The sequence below is a fragment of the Diceros bicornis genome, chromosome 35 (genome assembly GCF_020826845.1).
Source record: "Diceros bicornis minor isolate mBicDic1 chromosome 35, mDicBic1.mat.cur, whole genome shotgun sequence".
Lineage (NCBI taxonomy): Eukaryota > Metazoa > Chordata > Mammalia > Perissodactyla > Rhinocerotidae > Diceros > Diceros bicornis.
Genome location: NC_080774.1, coordinates 10,469,195 through 10,491,335, shown reverse-complemented (window position 1 = coordinate 10,491,335; position 22,141 = coordinate 10,469,195). Strand labels below are relative to the sequence as shown.

The window sequence follows — 22,141 nt, the reverse complement described above, 5'->3', positions numbered from 1 at the left end:
GGGGAGTGACTGCTAGTGGGTACAGAGTTTCTTTTGGAGGTGATGAAAGCATTCTCAAGTTGTGGTAATGACTGCACAACTCTGTGAATATACTAAAAGCCATTGAGGGGCTGGCAGGGTAGCATAGTGGTTAAGTTCGCGCGCTGCGCTTTGGCGGCCTGGGGTTCGTGGGTTCGGATCCCGGGTGTGGACCTACACGCTGCTCATCAGGCCGTGCTGTGGCAGTGTCCCACATACAAAAAATAGAGGAATGGCTGGCCCCGTGGCTTAGCAGTTAAGTGATCATGCTCCGCTGCTGGTGGCCTGGGTTCGGATCCCAGGCACGTCCCGACGCACCGCTTCTCCGGCCATGCTGAGGCCACGTCCCACGTACAGCAACTAGAAGGATGTGCAGCTATGACATACAACTATCTACTGGGGCTTTGGAGGAAAAATAAATAAATAAATAAAATTATTTAAAAAAAAAGAATAGAGGAAGATTTGCATAGCTGTTAGCTCAGGGACAATCTTGCTCAAGCGAAAAGAGGAGGGTTGACAACAAATGTTAGCTCAGGGGCGATCATCCTCACCAAAAAAAAAATAATAATAAAAAAATAAAAGCCATTGAATTTGTACACTTTAAGTGGATGAATTTTATGGTGTGTGAATTATATTAAAATAAACCTTTTATAAAAATTATATTATTTTTTAAAAAAAGGACTACCCAGAATCACCCAGAGCCTGCTTTAAATGCATATTCCAGGGCACATCCTAGACTTCTTGAAACAGTCTTTATAAGTGGATCCCAAGACCCTTTTTTTTTTTTAAAGTAAATACATCCAGGAATTCTGATATATGCTGTTTGAATTATTATCAAAGTCCTTTGTTATGCTGTGTATCCCAGTAACTTCCAGTTTCTGCTTCTGGAGCAATAGAGAGTAAGTCATTCTCTTCCACATGACAGCCCTTCAGTCTTATGAAGCCAGCTCCCCCTTCCAATTCATCTCTTTTGTAGGCCACGCGTCCCTAGTTCCTTAACCATTTCTCATGCGACATGATTGCCAGATTAGTCAAATCACCCTCTTCTGGACATATACTAGTCTGTTAATTACTTCTTAAAATGAGGTACTCTGGACTGAACAGGATATTCCAGTTATAGTTTGACCATTGCAGAATATAGATGAGATTATTACCTACCTTGCTCCTGACACTGAAATTCTACTAACGCATTTTAAGATTGTATTAGCATTTTTTAAACAGTGTTGGCTCAAATGAAGCATGTGTTTAATTCAAACCTCCTTTACTCCACCCCCAACACTCCCAGCTTTTGTCTAATCGGGTATTCTTTCTTATAGGGTTATCCGGAAAAATTCCCTTTCTTGGGAATATGGTCCAAAGTAAGGAAGTGTCTTTAATATCCTAACAATTGTTGAGCAGTTTCATCATTTTCAGAGCACTCCCTGTACATTATTTCCTTTGATTTTAACCTGTGTAAAATAGAGGCAGGTGTTACCCTCATCTTATAGATATAGAAACACAGACTGAGAAAGTTGAAGTAAAATGCCTAAGGGGAAGCAGTTCTTTGCAGAGGCTGGGCAAGAACCCAGTTCCCCTAACTCAGTGGCTTGCAATCTTGGCTGCGTATTGCATTCATCTGTGGAGTTAAGGAAAAAAAACAACAGGGGCTGGCCTGGTGGCAGCCCAGCGTAGTGGTTAAGTTTGCACACTCTGCTTCGGTGGCCCAGGGTTCGTGGGTTCGAATCCTGGGCACGGACCTACACCACGTCAAGCCATATGTGGTGGCATCCCACATATAACGTAGAGGAAAATGGGCACAGATGTTAGCTCAGGGCCAATCTTTCTCAGAAACAACAACAACCCTAGGTCGCATTCCTAGATATTCTGAGTTAATCTGACTGGGGTGGGACCCACTCCACTCATTAATATTGTTTAAAAGCTCTCAAAGCAATTCTAATGTTCAGCGAGGGTTGAGAACAGCTGCCCTAACTCATATTCTGGGAGGAGTCCCCCCCTCGTCGCATGTATTTTCTTGATCTGATTAAAAAGCTCTTATGTGGGAGAGGAAGAATTATTTTCCATTGCTCCAAAAGGCAGAATTATAATTAGTCCAGGTAAGGGAAGATTACTCAGATGAATAGTAGGAACCAGATGTACGTCCTAAGAGAAGTATTCTTGGAACTTATGTATCTTTTCATTCATTAATTTATCAAACATTTATGTGCCAGACACTGTGCTAAGCTCTGGTGATAAGTATGAATAAGACATGGTTTTCCCCTTTTAGAGCTCATGGCTGAAAGTGGGGACAGACTATAAATAAACCACATTATAGTAGAGTGTGGTATGTGTTACACATATTGGGAGCTGTATAATTTCCTTCTTTAATTTGTTATATTTTTGTATTTTAAAATTGTCAATAGTGATTTTCTTACTAAAATATATTTATGCTAAGCATTTGATGAATATATCACACTATGGTAGTCTTTAAGTATGTAATTCAAGCAATTGCAGACAAAGTCAGTCTTTGCGTAGATATCTGTTTTCTTTAAATACTCCTAATAATAAATTTATGATAGTGTTCAAATCATTTTGAGGAGTTCATTCCTACATCTTTCTCGAAGTTTTATTCTGTTGATTACTAAGCATAGGAAGATGATCTGTTTTGCTTCTGTCAAGATTTTGTGTTGGTGAAAAAATGGTTTTGTAACATGGAAAAATTTTTAGATATGGATTTGATGCCTTGGATCAACTTCCAAGAGTTACTCTATACACCACTCACTACATTTCCTTTATGGACATCATTTATTAAAAATGAATCATTGGTACATTTTTCAGCAGACACATTTTTCCTTATACTTTGTAGCTGACCCTCTGATGGAGAGAGAGAGAGAGAGAAAGGAAATCAGTTTCTCAAATTTGTTGGTGGTGGAGCAGAGCTGAGTTTTGAAAGATAGGTAGGATTTAGACTGCGTGGTGTGGACATTCAGGCACCATTAGCAGGGAGATTGAAACATAGAACCCTGGTCATGGGAACATGACAAAAGATGAAAACTTTTGGCAGGGGCCAGGACAAGATGGAACTTGTATGCAAAAAGAATTTGAACAGCAATTTCTTAAATGTGGGAGTCCTTACAGTTCTAACAATCCTGCAGTCAATAGCAGTTGTATGAAGATCTGGGAAAAATTCACCATGTGGTGGAGAAAGTTTTGCAGAGCTGAGACAAAGCTCATTAATCTTGTAACAAGTCAGGGTTCATTCTCAGTTTTGGCACCAAGCTAGGGGCTAAAACTCATGAATTAAAGTGTAAAACTTAATCGTGGTTATCAGTTAAGTTAAAGACCCTTTTTAAAAATAGGAGATGTTGAAAGAGAGTTTGAATGAACACGTATTTCCCAGATTGGATAAGGTCATGCAGCTTCAGGGTCTAATTTAATTGATAAATGACCCACTCTTGATTTAGGCTTTTGTGTTAGAGATAGAATTCCATCTTTCCATTTATGATTCATTTACTTGTTCACATGAAATCTTTCTGATCTTCTTTGAATTGCCGTGTGAATTGCATATTCTTCATATTATGAAAAATGGTAGGAAAATCTGTAGAAGGGTTTAAAATTCCACTCCAACATTTAAGAAGCTTTCAGTATTCTATAGCCTTTACTGAAAAGTTTTGTATTGGGGTTGCAAGTCTGGCCAGTTGATCTGCTTTGAAATAATCAGGTATAAATTCCTTTTATGCTGACCGGTTCATATAATGAATTGAATCTGCTACTGTACCATACTAGGGAGGATAGTAATTCATCTGTTTGGAGCTTGAGTGATCCTGAGTTTTAAATATTATTTCTTTTTGGAAAGTGAAAAGTTTTGTTGTTCATTGATAGTTCCCAACATCTGCGGTGGTCTTCCCTGTCCCACCACCCAGTATTCCCTCCTAACCAGGAATATAACCAGCCCTACATTAAGATAATCTGCTGCCAAAGTACAACAGATGGAACTAGTGAATTGATTTAAGGAAAGCATTTCCTATGGTACTTGTGATTATTCTTTGTCAGATAGGTCCCCCAAATTTTAAATATATCAATTGTGTCACCATGAGTTTGACTACCAGTTATTTAAAGATGGTGTTTGCTGTTGAAAAATATCAGCTCTATTTAGGACTGCTTTTCTTAAATATAAACTATTTAACTTGTCATCACTCTGTTTCTTTCTTTCTTTCTTTCTTTCTTTTTTTTTTTTTTTTTTTGCTGAGGAAGATTCGCCCTTAGCTAGCACCCATGCCAGTCTTCCTCTATTTTGTATGTGGGTCGCCACCACAGCATGGCCACTGACAAGTGGTGTAGGTCCATACCTGGGAACCAAACCCAGGCCGCTGAAGTGGGAGCATGCTGAATCCAACCACCAGGCCACAGGGCTGGCCCCCTGCTTTGTTTTTTTTTTTTTAAGATTTATTTATTTATTTATTTTTCCCCCCAATGCCCCAGTAGATAGTTGTATGTCATAGCTGCGCATCCTTCTAGTTGCTGTATGTGGGACACGGCCCCAGCATGGCCAGAGAAGCAGTGCATCGGTGCGCGCCTGGGATCCGAACCCGGGCTGCCAGCAGCGGAGCGCGCGCACTTAACCACTAAGCCACGGGGCCGGCCCTGTTTTTTTTTTTTAAATAGAGAAAAAAACTCATGTTTCTATTACCACAAATGCTAATGACATTTCAAAATTGAGCAAGCATGGTTTACATAGTCCTAATTATAGGGCATATACAATTTTTGTACTGCTTTTTATTGTTGTGTGGTTTTAATTATTTTTTTAGTTATTGCAAATTATTCCATTGTGATATAGTTTAATTGAACATTTCTCTTTTGGACATTGAGACTGCTTTCACTTTTTCCACTATAATAAATAAGACTGCAGTGAACATCTCTGTGCATTTCTTATTTCTGGAATATTTCTTTAGGATAAATTCTTAGAAACGAGATTACTTTGTATTTCTTTCAGAAGTAGGCGTTAATATATCTTTAGCTTCTTTCTTGACTCTTTCAGAGAATTATATCTCTGCTATTCTGAACAGCAAAGTAGATGGAAATTGATATTTACATTTAGGAGAATACAGTAGTTCCTGCCCTAATCTTGACTTTTCTGCTAATTATTAGTCTAGTTAACTTCCTTCTATGTGTATATACTCTACTACTTCAAAAGCCTTTATGTGCTTATTCTCACTACTGTATTTACTTGAAATGCATGTTGGTGTTTCATATTTCACATCATAGCTGGAAGGTATATGCTCTGCATTTTCCCAGATGGAAAATGGAAATAAATTGGCTAAAATGATATGGTCCTCTACAACCGTTCTTATGTCAAATATTGGAGTTTTGTCCAAAGCCAGATTTGGCTAGCAACGAATATTTTGCATACATTCTATTAGCTTTCCAGAATGATTCTTGTTGTTTTAGCTTAAAAACACATGTGCCATGTATGATAAAAAATTAAGGCTGCGAGTTACTTTGAAAGTCACTCCCTTGATTGGGGCGACTTCAGCATTATCACCAAAGTACAGTTAATAACCCTTCCTTCTGATTAAGGATGTCAGGGATCTTCCCTTTTCCTGAAATAGCTTTTCTCCTTTTTAAAGAAAAAAATATTAATTTTCTAATGACATTTTGGTCTTTTATCTTCTTGGTCAAGAGTAGTTACTGAGAACAGTGGTTTTATATGAGGATCTGAGACGAATCATTTAATATTCATAAGTGCCAGAATAGATCCTCCATAGCTGACTTACTAAAACCCAAAGAGATATGATGTCTTTATAAAATGATTTTAGGCCATGACCTTCAAACTTTCGAATTCTAAAAAACAGCAGCATAGCGGACAGTTCTTAGTTTTCATGAGGGACCATTGAAATGGATAATGCTGAGTAGTCTAATGGATTTCTGAAAGCATAATGGCTTTAGATACTGTTAAATCAATAAACACACAGTCACTTAAGTGTGTATATTATATAATAGTTGGTTAATTATATTATAACTCAAATCCTTTTAGAATATTTGTCTTTCAAGTGGAATGCTAAAAATACAACTGAAGTGCTTATAAAAATAGAATCATCAGAAAAATGCAGAGGTATATGATGTAGTTTTTTCCAGCTAATCTTAATATTTGGAGTGAGCTACAGATTCTGTTATACACATCATTTTATGAACCATGAAATATCATACTTCAGAATCACTTATGTTTGAGATTGATAATAAAAATAAATAGTTGGGTTTAATGTTACTGAGTTGATCTTCGATTCTTGAGTCCAATAAAAGCCTGTATTGAATTTTTTATTAGTTGCTTCATATAACATAAGTAGCTGATCAATGTACCATAAGTAAAAAATGTATATATGTGTCTTATATCAAAGAATTATATTGGGTGAAAATCACGAAATCAATATTGGAAAGCTTTTAAAAATGCAGCAAAATTGCTTATTTGTTTAGATGTTCATAATTGAGATGATCAAATTTAAAATTTTGTGATTTTTTTTCACAACATTAAAAAACATCTCAATAATCTTTGGTTGTTGATTGTAATGGTGGAGGCTGGTTACTGATATTTTTCGGCGGAGACCCTAAAAAGAAAAAAAGCAATCTCGTTTCCTTGGGTATGATTACAGCTTCAAGGTAGGTGGTTGCCCTTGAAATGTGATCATTTTTAAGGAACTTGAGTTACTTTATCTGCTGCCATGTGAAAAATAATCAAAAGGGTAGTTTGGGGCCGGCCCCGTGGCTTAGTGGTTAAGTGTGCGCGCTCTGCTGCTGGCGGCCCGGGTTCAGATCCCGGGTGCGCACTGATGCACTGCTTCTCCGGCCATGCTGAGGCCGCGTCCCACATACAGCAACTAGAAGGATGTGCAGCTATGACTTACAACTATCTACTGGGGCTTTGGGGGAATAAATAAATAAATAAATAAAATTACAAAGGGGTAATTTGTGTTTGATGAATCCAGACAAAAGGGTAGGAGAATACAGTTTTATATGAGTTGATGGTGAAGGACATTTAATCAGTCATTATTTGTTTGATGCTCTTGTATTAAAAACTAAGTAAAAATGTCCCTACTTCTTATTTTTAATAATATGACTTGCAGTATAGCTCTACCCAATGATACCTAGTTGAATACAACTATTGCCTGTTGGAATTTTTTTCTCTTTTATTTTAAAATTATCCTACAGTAAAATTGACTCATTTTGGGTGTACAGTTCTATGAATTTTAACACACATATAGATTCATGTAACCACCACCACAATCAGGATACAGAAGTTTCTTTGCCCCCCAAACTCCCTCCTGCTATCCTTATGTAGTGACACGCTGCCTGTACCCCTAACCTCTGGCAACCACTGATCTGTTCTTCATCACTATAGTTTTATTTTTTTCCAGAAAGTCATATAAATGGAATCATACAGATGCAATCTTTTGAAATTGGCTTCTTTCATTCAACAAAATGCCATTGAGATTTATTGAACTTGTGTGTATCAATAGTTCATTTCTTTTTATTGCTAAGTTTTTGGTTGAAATTTTATGGCATTTGGATGTTATTTCTGATCTGACAGGCTGGCACTGAGTTTGAATTGGTTACCTTTTTTTTTTTTTAACTATGAACATTTTTTTCAAATCAGTTAAATGAGGCACATATGTAGTTAATTTTTTTGTGGGTGTGTGAGGAAGATTAGCCCTGAGCTAACATCCGATGCCAGTCCTCCTCTTTTTTTGTTGAGGAAGATTGTCCCTGGACTAACATCTGTGCCATCTTCCTCTACTTTGTATGGGACGCCGCCACAGCATGGCTTGACAAGCGGTGCATCGGTCCGCGCCCGGGATCTGAACCTGCGAACCCCGGGCCGCTGAAGCGGAGTGCTTGAACTTAACTGCTACGCCACCGACCGGCCCCTGTAGTTAATTTTTTGAATTGGAATTTGTTGTGTTCAAACTGAACATTTTTTCAGTTCAGTTCAGTGACTTGCATGTGTAGCTAAGCAAGGCAGTTATAGTGTTTACATTGCTCGGGAAGTTCTTGTTTTATTGGGCTAACAGTTTTTAACGGCAAAATTTGAGGTAGAAGAAAGTATTTTGCAGGTGTGTGAGAGAAGTAAAATGAACTATGACCTGTTTAAATGTCAGTGCCAGGGCTGGCCCCGTGGCTTAGCAGTTAAGTGCGCACGCTCTGCTGCTGGCGGCCCGGGTTCAAATCCCGGGTGTGCACGGATGCACCGCTTCTCCAGCCATGCTGAGGCCACGTCCCACATACAGCAATTAGAAGGATGTGCAGCTATGACATACAACTATCTACTGGGGCTTTGGGGGGAAAAATAAATAAATAAATAAAATTATAAATGTCAGTGCCAGCGACTTGACAGAATTTTCTTTGCTTTTATTCCAAGCCTCTTCCCAGCCTCGCTTTCTGATCTACCGAGAACCAGACACCTCTGGCGCCTGTTAATCTGTTTTAATGTGCTTGCTCCTAGAGTGTCCTCCTTTATTTGTCGGTTACAATAGTCTGTTCTTTTTCACCTAGTCAAATTTATGTGCAAAATAGTCTTTTCATTTTAACTTAGTCAAATTTATATGCGTAAACTCTTTGCATCTAAGTTTAGTTTGGTTCTTTATCTTGGGAGCTGGTTCCTTTCTTAGTTGATTGAGGATTTCATGGGTTTATTATTCATCCAGCTCCTGAAAATCTAGAGGAGGCTTCTTGATAATTGGTTTGGCCAGAAAATAGTGGTGATTCCTCTATCAGTATGAACTGGATAAATCTGTACCATGTCACCGTTTGAAATAATAGATTCACAGTACTAAGAGTAGAGTGTTCTTCAAAATCAAAGAACAATAAGCAATCATTTATTAGTAGGTATATTAGGTTTTGAAGGTTAAATTTTGGTCTGTTTTCACTGACAATCCACCTGGTAATAGAAGTTAGACACATTTGTAACTCAAGAGCACTTAAGGGCTGGCACCGTGGCTTAGCAGTTAAGTGCTCACAGTTAAGTGAGCTCGCTCCGCTGCTGGCGGCCAGGGTTTGGATCCCAGACGCGCACCGAGGCACTGCTTCTCCGGCCATGCTGAGGCCGTGTCCCACATACAGCAACTAGAAGGATGTGCAGCTATGACATACAACTATCTACTGGGGCTTTGGGGGAAAAAAATAAATAAAATTATTAAAAAAAAAAAGAGCACTTAAAAATTTATACCTCAATTTTCTAAAATAAGTTACTCGAATTAATTTCTGACTTCCACACTTAACTATTTTCTTTTATGATTTGGGTTCTTTCAATTAGGTCTAATTCCAATTTTAATAGGATCATTAGCAGAATTGCCAGGAAAAAATCTCCATCAGGGGCCGGCCCCATAACATAGTGGTTAAGTTCGGCATGCTCCACTTCGGTGGCCCAGGTTTGCAGATTTGGATCCTGAGTGTGGACCTATACCACTCCTCAGCTATGCTGTGGGGGCAACTCACATACAAAATAGAGGTAGATTGGCACAGATGTTAGCTCAGGGTAAATCTTCCTCAAGCAAAAAAAGAGGAAGATTGGCAACAGATGTTAGCTCAGGGCAAATCTTCCTCAGCAAAAACAAACAAAATTCTCCATCAGCAAATAACAGGCGTTACAGCACATGTTTTCATATTGGTCATAATTAAAATAATTTTTGCGGTGGACCATTTTTAGATACCATTGGATATGTTTGCTTCCATAGATGAAAGCAACGGGTGAAAGCAATACCATACCAACCTCTTCTCTGTTGTTTTTACCTTTAGATTTTAACATTTGAGACCAAGAACCCGACAGAATTAGCAGAACGTTTGCGGTCTGTTTGTGGGAATCAGAGCAATGCCTATGCCCGCCTGCTGGAATACCGCCTGAATGCCTTGCGAGGACTGTGGAATGCCCAGCGCCAGCTGGCCTTGGAAGAACAGCATGAAAGGGAAAGTTCAGGTGATGAAGAAACTTTGGCTCTGCTCAAACGCCAGGGCTTGTTGCAGCAACCTGAGCAAGCTCCCTTCACATCACGGATGGGGCTCCTGCTGGTCTTCCCCCTTATTCAGTCCCAGAGTAGAACAGACCCCTCTCTCTGTAACATAACTGCTGAGGTGCTATTGAACTGCCTTCGCGACTGCCAGCCTTTGAGCTTGACCAAGGAGCCTGTTGACTGTCTCAATGGAATTGAAACTTTGCTGTGCTCTTGGCTAGAGGACACTTCTGACACGGGCCAACACATCCCACATAAGCAAAAAGAAAATGCTGCTGCTGCTCTGGTGGCTTTGGCATGTGCCAGGTAAGGAAAATCAGATGTACCACTTAGTGACCTTGTGATTGCTGCTGCCTGGGTTGGGTGAGTGAATGAGAGGGCAGGCATATCTGAGGGGAGTCTTAACATTCAGAAGTCCTTCTTTGTTTTCAGTATTGAATTGCACAGCCTTGACTGTGCATAAGATGCTTTCAGCAAAACTTGGCACCAGAAGCCTGAACTGGAACCCAAGTTCAAGTTTTCACCTTCTGCTCTACTGTGATAACAGCCTAAACAGCTTAAAATGGAGTGTCAACCCTTGCCATTATCTACTCACCCATTAGATGAGTGAATGTTTTACATCAGGTAGTTAGTTAGTGGAGGATGTTATATCTGTATTTCTCCTGGAAGGATGATCAAAAAATTTGTAGAGCTTTTAACGTTTTTCATGCGTGTCTATAAGGAGTGCATCAGCAAGTTAGTGGGTTATTACTCACCTGCACTCAGTCATACAGACTTGGTCACAAATTATATTTCTGGACCGTGATGTGTGCCTCCATCAATTTAATTGAAAGATCTCTCTGTGTATGTCAAGATTTAATAGTGTGCTGTCCTTCATTGATGTTATTGATTCACTCTCAGTAGGAAATGTTTTTGGAGTTACTTTTCCTGGAGATTTCTACGTTCTCCTACCCAGTAACCTGCCTGATCACTGGATGTATTTGTGAGAAAAAAGGTTTACTACTCTTGCTTTCCTCTAAGCTAGTTGTCTAGAGACCAATTAGGATCATGGTCTGACAGATTAGTGATGGGTTAGTGACCCCTCCTTTCAGAATTTTTTCTTTGATTGGGTTCTTCATATTTTTAGCAGAGCATATGTGGAAAAATTCTTCTTGAAAGATTATGAAGTTCTTAGCTAATAAGGCTTCTTTTCCTATTTTTGTGGTTTCATAGTTGACCTTCAAGTGGTTGAATCTCAAGCTGTTTTTAAGGCAAAGTGGCACCAGTATTTATTGTCAATTTCTTTGCCCTGAGCAGACTGTTATAATCTGATCCCTGAGGACTGTAGTTGATAGTGAAAATCCTGACATGTGCTTAATTCTGGAGACATTGTTGGGTGGGACTGAAATAAATTTCCCTGTAGAGGCTTTATATTGGATTTATTTATTTATTTTTTTGCATATGCAAAAGAAAATTTTGAGCCCTAAATAGATTTGTTATTAATGCAAAATTTTGAGAAAATTTGCTTTTAGATAGGACTATCTTTAGACAGATTTAGGATGTTAGGAATAATCATCAACTCTTTAGTTTTAAACATTTTAAGTTATTGAACATGGGATCATAAAACTCACTCTTTTATTATGTGCCCAAATTCAGTATGAACCACACATGGTTATTGAAATTGCGTCATGTTCTTGAGATTCCAAATTCCGTTCAGCAGAAATGTTGAAATGAATATTTTATTTTCTTCTTCTTGGGTGTTTTTTTTCAGGTGGTTCCTATATTCTATCGCTAATATTATCACCTTGTTCTGAACTTTATTTACCTCACAAGTCACATACTTTTCAGTGTTACATCATCCCCTTTAATGAAGTTATTAGGGGCATATTATTGAACTTTTGAGATTGATGCTCTCAAAGACAAAAGAACTTTTCCAAAAAAATTATTATGAAGATATTCATTCATTCAATTAACTAATGTTGATCGAATATCTCTGATGTGCCAGGAACCTTGCTAGCTCTTAGGGATATAGTGATTCATGGTCTCTAACCTTAGAGTTGGATGGACTCAGGGTGATTCATTTTGCAAATAATTATTGCTCACTTACCATGTGTAAAGTGCTCTTCTAGGCAGTGGGGATACAGCAGTGAGCAAGGTAGATGGTCCCTAAAATTGCAAAGTTTACAAGAGAGTGAGAGAGGCAGACAGCTAGCGCAAATACATGTCTAAGATAATTTCTGAGAGGGATATTCACTATAAGAAGACAAACCAGAGTATTTTGATGGAGAATGACTAAGTGGTGGTGGGGACAGCATTAGCTAGAGATCCCAGGGAGGGCCTTACTGAAGAGGTGACGTTTGAACTGAGGCCTGGATGATGAGAAAGAGCCAGCCACACAGAAGAGTTCCAGGCACAAGGAGCAGCAAGTGGCACAACTCTGATGCTCTTTCTGTGCTTGGGGTAGCTGAGGAACAGCAAAGTGAGCAGGGTAGCGGGAATGCAGTGGTGGGAGAAGAGGGGCAGGAGATGAGGTTGGCAGGGCCCAGATCATGTAGGGGCTTAGGAGCCATGGGAGGAGTTTAAATTTTACTCTTAAAATCTGATTGAGTCTGGCAGGTAATAATACCTTATAGTTGGCTTAATGGTTTTAAACTCTCCAGTGTGCTTTTGCTTCTTTATTTCAACCTCACTGTACTCCAAGGAGGTATCCCTGTTGGACAGATGAAGAAGCAAAAATCCATAGGCATTAGGTGACAAGACTGAGATCGTGCAGCTGGTGAGAGGCAGAGCCAGGTTTCAGAGGCTGTGTGTCCTGACTCCAAACTTGTGCTTTTATACTCTGTCAGCTGCCCCCCTGCCTTATACCACTCTTTGGTTTTGATTCTTTGAACACCAGAGATAGTGAAAGGGGCAATTAAGAGGAGGACTCTAGCTGTACTCAGTCCACCATTAGGTATTCCATTTCTTTTGGGGTTTAGGCATATGATACCTAGCAATTAAAGTCTTGGCTAAGAGAATAAGGAAGCGATCTGAAGTCAGCCTATCTGATACAGGTGATCGTTTAGTTCAGGAAATGTTCTTGTGGTGATTTGTACTTGGGATCTGTCCAGGTAAGTCTGGTGCATCTTAAAAGCACCTTCTTTTAGCTCCTGCTGACCATATTACAGACTTCTCAGAGCCTCAAGCCTTGGGAACCAAAAGGACATGGGACAGTGGTGAGCTCTGGGAGTATTACAACCACATACTTCACAGCAGGGGAAGCAGAAGGAACACCTCTCAGCACAAAGTATTAATTATTTGAATGTATTCCCTTCAGTCATATATAATGTGATGAGGTTTGATGAGATGTTATGTAAAATAGATGAACTTAACACAGATATTAAAAAAAGTCTGGGCATACTGTTAGACTTTAAATATAACCTCTTCCTGTGAAATCTCTCACTAGACTAGAGAATGACTTGATTGGATACAAGCATAATAGCTGCATGTTCTTTGTGCTTGAGCCTTATGTTTTGAAGTTTTGTGTTAAGGGAAAATCATTAACCTTTCCAAATGCAAGGAGAACATCATAACTGGCATGGTGCCACTTACATAGTAACTTTTCGTATGAGCTGGTGGTAATAGGTAAGAATCAAGTACATTTTGTACAACACATCTAGTGATGGGCAGAAGCAGATAGACACATTTTGGAATCTTCCCATGTGGTTAATAAAATCAGCATTAACAATCTTATTATTTAACTTTTCAATTTTGATGATTTTCTGTTCACCCCTTTTATTTTTATTTTTAGGGGATCATTGAAAACTTTTGTCCATACAGTCCATCTATTACAGAAACAGACTGATCTAGGGTCCCTGCCTGTAGCTGATGTACTGTATAGGTAAGTTGTCACTTTGGATCCTTACCCTCTTCTATACAAGGGGGATTTGTGCAGAAAGGCTCTTTTAATAAGTAGATTGCTAAACTCTTATCAATTAATGATTCATATGTTTTTTTTTTGCTGAGGAAGATTTGCCCTGAGCTAACATCTGTGCTGATCTTCCTCTTATTTTGCATGTGGGTTGCCGCTACAACATGGCTGATGAGCGGTGTAGGTCTGCTCCCGGGATCCAAACCTGTGAACCTGGGCCGCTGAAGCTGAGTGCACCAAACTTTACCACTGCGCCATATGGCCAGCCCTTGTATTTTTAAATAAATATATTATCATTCATTTTCTTAAGTAAGATTTTGTATGTCTCATCTTTCCTTCTTTGAAAGTGTTCCTAGGGGCTGGCCGGTGGCACAGCGTTTAAGCGCGTGTGCTCCGTTTCGGTGGCCTGGGGTTCGCAGGTTTGGATCCCAGGCACACACTGACACACCGCTTGCCAACCTGTGCTGTGGCGGCATCCCATATAAAGTAGAGGAAGATGGGCAGGGATGTTAGCCCAGGGGCCGATCTTCTTCAGCAAAAAGAGGAGGGTTGGCATCGAACGTTAGCTCAGGGCTGATCTTCCTCACAAAAAAAAAAAAAAAAGAAAAAGTGTTCCTAGAGCATGTTATTTTTCATTTTTTATTTTTGTCAGTTTTTTAAAAATGTGATAGCTTGTAATGGATTCTTATTGTAGATCTTGAGATGATAATATGTTAAGGTATAGAGAAGAAAGTGAAAATCATTCATAATCTCATTACCCAAAGATAACCATTCCTAATATTTTGGTGTCTGTGCTTCCCAGTTGATATCCCCCCCCCACGTATATATAAAATGTATACATTTTACACGCAGTTGTAATTTTATTATATAACATTTCTATAAGCACTGCTTTGTAATTTTTTAATTTAAAAATATATTGAAAATATCTTTTCAGATGTATAATATTTGTGTAAAACTATTTTAGTTTTCTCCTCTTTGAAATGGTGGGTACTTTTATTTTCTTGCTGAGATGGTTAGTCTCAGCGTCTTTGTGATTCTCCATCTCTCCTTTTTAGGCTGTTGCTTTTGGAAGGGGGACCTGGATCCCCTTCCTGTTTGCTTGGTGGCAAACACATAGTATCATGGGGGTATGAAGACATGTTGCCTGCACCAGATAGCAACACTGGCTCCAGTTCTGAAAATAAAGGTAATGTAAGGGTTTTGGTGCTGTGATTGAAATTAAGATGTAAAAAGAATGGTGTTAAGATCATTGTGGCAAACGATTTAGATATAACTCTGGGTTCCTTTTAATTAAGAGCTCAAAGTTCCTTTACAGTGTGTTCATTGTCTCCTTTATCAGTAAAAGTGTAAAAGGTGATACTCAGTGAGGTAAGAAAATGGATAGGTTTTACTCTTGTAGGGAAAAGGTATCATCCATACACTCCTGCCAAGGAAGCATGAATTACTTAAATTGGTTCATGGGTATTTGGGCATGGGAGCCTTAAGTTGAATTTTTTTTCTCCGCGAATAGAGTATCAGGTCTTGCCGCCTGATACTGTTTCTTCTAGTAATTGATTGTGTGTGTGTTGATGAACCCTCCCATCCTAAAAGCAAAAAATGAGATTGTTCAAGAGAGCATGAATTGTTAAGTATCTCAATTGTTGAGTATCTCCTTTAAACAACGTGGCTGGATTAAATGTTTTTATACAGTTTCACAAGTATTACATATCAGTTTATTCTGTGATCTCAGTGAAAATGGCAAGCAAGAAGCCTGCAATACCCAAGAAGTTCGTAAACATTATAGGCTCAAACTTACATCTTCATACAAAACCAAAGCCCCTTTCTTTCTTCTCTCCCTTTACTCCTTTTAGTCTCTCCCTTGGAGTAGTTTCTTTCTGAGGATGATGGTATTAAGCTGATCTGTTGCTTTTCACCCTTTTGAACCTTTGATTTTGCTTCTAGCTATAGGATATTTTTCTTATAATAATTTTAAAAATAATCTTACTTTTAATTTGGAAACATTTAACATATACAGAAGTTGAGAGAAGACTATAATAACCCTATATGCTCATCACTCAGCTTCACAAGTATCAACTCCGGGCCGGTCTTGTTTGTTGTTTAGTCTGTCCCGTACTCAGAAGGCCTCGGGCCTTAATCTAAAGTGTTTGAATAAATGTATATTTATAAGTTAAAATTTTTAAGGTATGAAATTAATATTTTAAAAACAATTACCCACTTTAACTGATTCTTTTTTGAGGAACTGGCCCCAGTTCAGATTAGTAGATTGAATTTTTAAGATAACAGCATACTCAGTACCAATTTGAGTGCTGTGACATTGGGTTTCTTCCAGCTAGTGGGACAAGTAGTAGACAAACTCTACTTTAACATAGTGAGTAGAATGATTATGAAAATAAACCGTGAGGTGCCGGCCTGGTGGCGCAGCCGGTTAAGTGCGTGCGCTCCGCTGCGGCGGCCTGGGGTTCGCTGGTTCGGATCCCGGGCGTGCACCAATGCACTGCTTGGCAAGCCATGCTGTGGCGGCATCCCATACAAAGTGGAGGAAGATGGGCACGGATGTTAGCCCAGGGCCAGTCTTCCTCAGCCAAAAAAAAAAGAGGAGGATTGGCAAATGTTAGCACAGGGCTGATCTCACAAAAAAAAATATGATAAAAAAAATAATAAAGAGTTTGTTAAATAAATAAATAAATAAAGCATGAAAGTTTTATCCCTGAGCTGTCTTTAGAATATAAGTTAGTAAACCATTTACTATCAAAGAGAGAGATACTGTTTATTTTAGCTTGGGGAAGATATAGCTAAGGGGAAACATAATTGCTGTTTTTAAATAGAAGAGATATTATACTTTTGTGCTGTATGGCTCCAGAAACTAAAATAAGGATCTCTGGATGAAAAATCCACAGAAGCAAATTTTCATTCAACGTATATCATTAGTATATCAACATAATATGATTTGCCATTTATGGAGAATTGGCTTTGTACCAGAGAGCAATATGAGTGTATTACCTGTGTAATCTCATTTAACCATCACAGTGACTCTTGAAGGACGTATTGTCATCCTAATCTAAATTTCATAACGGTCCAAGATCACCTATAAGTGCCCCAGGCTCTTAAAAGCTCACACCTTTCTTTGTACAAAATCATTAGTGAAAATATTCTACTCTTAGTCATTTTAGATTCAAATTGGGAATGTGTAAACTTGACTCAGTATTTTTGCTATTCAAAAAAAGAAAGAAAAAAACATTTGGCTGGCTGAACCAGTCCTCCTGCTACTAACTATCTGCTCCTTTTCCCTGATCTTGGTCCCTGATCCCACATGCATTTGGGGCTTTGAGCCATCTTCCCTGGAAATCACATTGAAGCACTTAGTTTAGTAGTGAGAGATTATCTTTCATTCAACTTCCTAATGGCTTTTTCATTAGAGAAAGCACGTTTATAATTTCATTAGGAAAAGCATGTGTATGATTTACCTGTGAAAAACGATTTCAGATGCTGACTTGGGACGCTGTCTCACGGCGGATGGTCTTTACCTCTATACTACTAACTCAGTTGGAAGAGGACTAAGCAAATTGGGGTCTGGATTACATGGTACTCTCAGGTCAGTTGCATGGAACTTGCTGAATGATTTGGCTGGAATGTTTTCCTCCTTACATTAATGGCTGTGAAGAGGACCCCTGGGGGTGCATGCTGACTCCCCATAGTCTGACTAGTAACTAAATAAGTGTAATGAATTCACATGATTCTTGACTTATTGCCACTTCCCCCCTCTCATTCTGTTAACACATTTCAGTTTTGTTTTGACTCTGAAGAGTTTGGTAGCCCTAAGGTCGTTGTTTCTAGCCAGAAATTCCTTTATGAATATGATTTCTATAACAATATCAATGACTTCTCCATGTTGATGAATGGACATTTTTCTAGCTCTGTCTTTTTGTACTTGGATTTGACATTGGATTGGCAGTGATTTTCAGCTGGGATATAAGATCTATGAATTGTTGCCAAAAGAAACCACATTTTTTTTTTTTGCCTCCGCAAAGCCTCAGTGCGTGGTTATATATCCTAGTTGTAAATCCTTCTGGTTCTTCAAGAAACCACATTTTGAGATCCTTATATGTATTTAATTAGACCTTTTCCTCCTCTCTAATTCGTAGTGGAAAATTAATATTTGCCGTAGATTGTCAGTCCCAAAGTTAGTGTAATATATTCACTCTCCTTCAGATGTTTTGCATACTTAGTCATTTTTTAAAATTAGGTGGAAAATGTTGTTTATGCCTGTTGCAGCTCATTGTGGGTTTTCAGACACAGCCTGGTGACTCAGCCTTTATACTTTATTTTTTCCCCATAGAGGTTTTGTGTATTGCCGGAACGAGGAGCTGGAGCCAGGATGGATTGCTTTTGGCAGCGGCAGTCTTCTCCACCGGCCTGTTTCTTTTGATAATAAACCTCACTCCCTTTTCCAGGTCATTGACCAGAATACCCTTCAGGTAAGCATAAAACCAAGGCATTGTCTTTTATGTTTTGGAGACAGTAAGGGAAGTTTCTGACATCAGAAGTAATAATAATACCGCTGATGTATTTTCCTGCCAGAGTAGCATCCTTTTAATTGTCATCATTTGGGCATTCTGTTTTTTCTCTAAGGCATTCTCTTTTTTCTCTAATGTCTTAGAGTTTTCCCACATGATCTGAGTGAATGTGCTCTCTAAGAGTTTCTAAGGCCAATAATAAACTTTTTATTGTGATTAAAAAAAAATCGAGAGAGTCAAAAATGGTATAAATACTTGCTGTTTTTTTGTTAACCAGATCTATTTTGGGAATGCATCATTTCCCTATTCAATTTGTTCTAAAGAGACTTTCTGTGGGGATGGGAGCTTTGAAATGAGTTTAGATAAAATCGTTGTGTGTTAGGTATTAAGAGCTCATCTTTAGTGCTCTCCTAGCGCTATGTCACAGCACTTCCTACGTTATACTGAAATTACCTTCTCTTATATCTGACTTCTTCCCCTAGAAGAACCACCTTTAGGCCTGGACCCTGTCTTACTCATCCTTGTGTCTCTAGAAGGTAGCACAGTGCCTAACATTTGATTGATGAGAATAATAATAGTAACTACCATTTATCTGTGTCTCTCTGTGTGAGGCCTGGCCTCAGAAATTTACATATATTTCCTTTCCCTATGTGTGAGGTATAACTATGGCAGTTTTCATCTTACAGATAAAGCAACTGGTGCTAGGCACATTGTAAGCACTCAATAAGTGTTCATTGTTGAAGGGAGGAATGCAGCTCTGAAAGGTTAAGTCGCTTGCCCAAGGCCACATAGGCAGTAATAGCTGCATGAGGACTTAAACCTATGGTTCTCAGCTCTAGAGTTTGAACTCTTTTCAATATAACTTTGTGCCTTTCAACGAAAGTTAAACTGAACCGTTAGAGTTACCATCTGTGGAGTGAGTGCCCTGAGAGTAGTCACATCTAGGACTTAAGTGGGATGTTAACATCTCTTTTTGTCTGTCACTCAACTGTCCCTTTCCTGGAGAACGGGGATGAGTCTTGTTCATCGCTATATCTCCACAGCACATAGTAGGTGCTCAGTAAATGTTGGATGGATAAAATGAATGCATTAACAAATAGGTGCCCAATCGACTTCATTTCTTATTACTAATGCAGATAGATGAGAATATCTCCTATATTTATTTGAAATAGAGTTATAAGCCTGGGTGTTAAACAGATGTTAAATCTTGGAAAATGGTTTACATTTGAAATGTCAATTTACATTGTCCAAGAAAGCAGTGCTGTCACTAACTACATATGTGTACTGGAGTGATTTGGGGGTAGCTTAGGCCAATCAGTAGCTGTCAGCTCTCTAAATTTCCTGGCAGTACAAGTTCAAAGTGTGACTACAGCAACTAAATGAGTTTTTACTTTTAAGAGAGACAAAACAAGTCTGGAAAAAAGTTCATATGAAATGAGTTCAAGGGTCAAAAGTAACCTTAGGAGAACTAGTGACTCACCAAAAGGAATGGAGTAATTGAAGATCGTTCTTACTGTTCCCTGAAGGCATCTGACCTTCTCTAATTATTTTTATTTTGAGATTTTCAGTTCTGCTCCTGCTCCTGGATTTTTAAAAAAAACCTAGTCAGCAGTTTTCTTGGTTCTCATTTTCTCTCATTTTAAGTGCTTTTCTCTGGCAGTAAAAATTAGTATGTAACTACACATTTAATGTGAAATGATGTAAAGCTTACTCATTATGCTGAAACTGAAGGATGTTTAGTATTAGAAACACGTGCCGTCATGTCTAATGTAGGAACTGGTGTTTGTCTTTTTTGTCTGAGGGACTTGGTGCGTTTCAGTAAGCCCTCATGTGCTAAGTTAGGATCTTGCCTGTGCCTTCATTTTTTTTGTTTTCTTTTTTACTTCTTTCTCCTTTCTCCTTCTCTCTCTTCTCTGCTTTCCCTCTTATCTTCCTTTTAACCTCTCTCTTTTTTCTCTCCTTCCATATTTATTAAATAACTTTGAGTTAGGCTCTGAATTAGGTGCTGGGGATATAAAGATGAGTAAGATATAATTCCTGTCCTTTAAATATAATTAATAGTCTTAAATTCATTTACTAAGGAAATTTCAAAAAGTACTATTTCTCTAAAACTTTGTTTTTAATAAGTGTTTGATAAAACACACATGCATAGCAAATTCAAAGTGTTGAGTAAATACTTTTTCCTATTAAAATGTAATTTGAGGGGCTGGCCCCGTGGTGTAGTAGTTAGGTTCAGCATGCTCTGCTTCGGCAGCCTGGGTTGGCAGGTTCGGATCCCAGGCGTGGACCTACAACACTTGTCAGCCATGCTGTGGCAGTGACCCACATACAAAATAGAAGATTGGCACAGATGTTAGCTCAGGGCTAATCTTCCTCAAGCAAAAAAAACAGGAAGATTGCAACAGATGTTAGCTTAGGGCGAATCTTCCTCAGCCAAAAAAAAAAAAAGTAATTTGAATTAATCTCAGGAATCTTTTTATCTGTGGCATGGCTCATTATATGAACTTTTATATTTTTGTCGTGTAATTTTCATATATTGTTCTTAGAGATAAATGTTAGTTTCATTTTGACCAGGAAGCCTACTGAACTCTCATCTTGGACTTAATAGCATTAACGATGAACTGATAGAGTTAATCAGAATTTGTATGTCACGTAAATGAAGTTTTCCTCCTTTTGTGTCCAGGTGTGCCAGACGGTGTCAATGCCAGCCAATCACCTCCCTGTTGGCAGTACTATGAGCACTGTGCACCTTTCTTCAGATGGTACTTACTTCTATTGGATCTGGTCACCTGCCAGTCTGAATGAGAAAACACCTAAGGGGCATTCTGTCTTCATGGACATTTTTGAACTTGTGGTAAGTTTCACTTTTTCATTTTGTGTCTTTGCAGAGACATTTCTATTTCCTTTGTTTTTATATTGGTTTACAAAGGACCTAAGAAACTTGGAGTATGTACAGTGTGTTCACTCTTGCCTCGAAATCGATTTTTCTTTTGGACGTCTTTGAAGGTTTCTTTGTTCGGAGTTGTATGACACAAATAAAGGCAAGCCTTCTGAAAGTTACTCTGGCAACAGAGTGGAGATAACAATAGCTAATGTGTGGACAGTGGATTTTTTAAGTAAAAATGCTTATGGGGCTTGTTGGGAATTTGGAACTAAATTGCAGTAGCAAGATTGGTTCTGTAGATAGATATTGAGGTGAGAGATGACAGTTAAAATTGTGAGAAGCCATTCATTCATTAGATATTAGCTGAATGCCTCCTGAGAGCCAGGCAGTGTTGTATCTAGGTGGTGGGAATACAGTGATGGGCAAGGCAGGCAGGATCTTTGCTCAAATGGAGCTTGTCTTCTGGCTGGTGGGTGGGTTGGGATCATGGTGCTGTTGGAGAGACAAAAAATTAACCATAAACAAGTGAGCAGATAAGTGGACAAGGTAATTTTAGGTAGTGAAGGAAAAGTAGTAGTTAACCAGATGAAGAAGTTGGGGAATAAGGGAGGGAAGAACATTCTAGGAAGAAGAGACTAAAAGTGCCAAGTCTCTATGGCAGGAGCGAGCACGCGTGTTTTAGGAAATGACAGTGGGCCAGAGTGGCTGGAATGCAGAGAGAAAGAGAGCTTGGGGCGGGAAGAGACTGGGAGCCATGGTAGTCTAGAGCTGCACTGTCCAGCGCAGTAGCCAGCAGCCACGTGCGGCTATTTAAGTTAATCAGAATTAAATAAAATTAAAACTTTAGTTGCTTAGTCACATT

General features: G+C 38.8%; 1 protein-coding gene across 7 annotated transcripts in view; it reads left to right on the top strand.

Annotated features, from left to right (window-relative positions):
- The window catches only part of HECTD4 (HECT domain E3 ubiquitin protein ligase 4), a 179,161-nt gene that overhangs the window by 37,789 nt on the left and 119,231 nt on the right, over positions 1–22,141 (top strand). For all 7 annotated transcript variants that reach the window (XM_058531453.1, XM_058531450.1, XM_058531452.1 and 4 more), the window contains exons 2-7: positions 9,781–10,298; positions 13,762–13,851; positions 14,937–15,067; positions 17,365–17,473; positions 18,218–18,356; positions 21,079–21,249. In XM_058531453.1, coding sequence (XP_058387436.1) covers positions 9,781–10,298; positions 13,762–13,851; positions 14,937–15,067; positions 17,365–17,473; positions 18,218–18,356; positions 21,079–21,249 — 1,158 coding nt within the window. The remainder of the gene's footprint in view (positions 1–9,780; positions 10,299–13,761; positions 13,852–14,936; positions 15,068–17,364; positions 17,474–18,217; positions 18,357–21,078; positions 21,250–22,141) is intronic.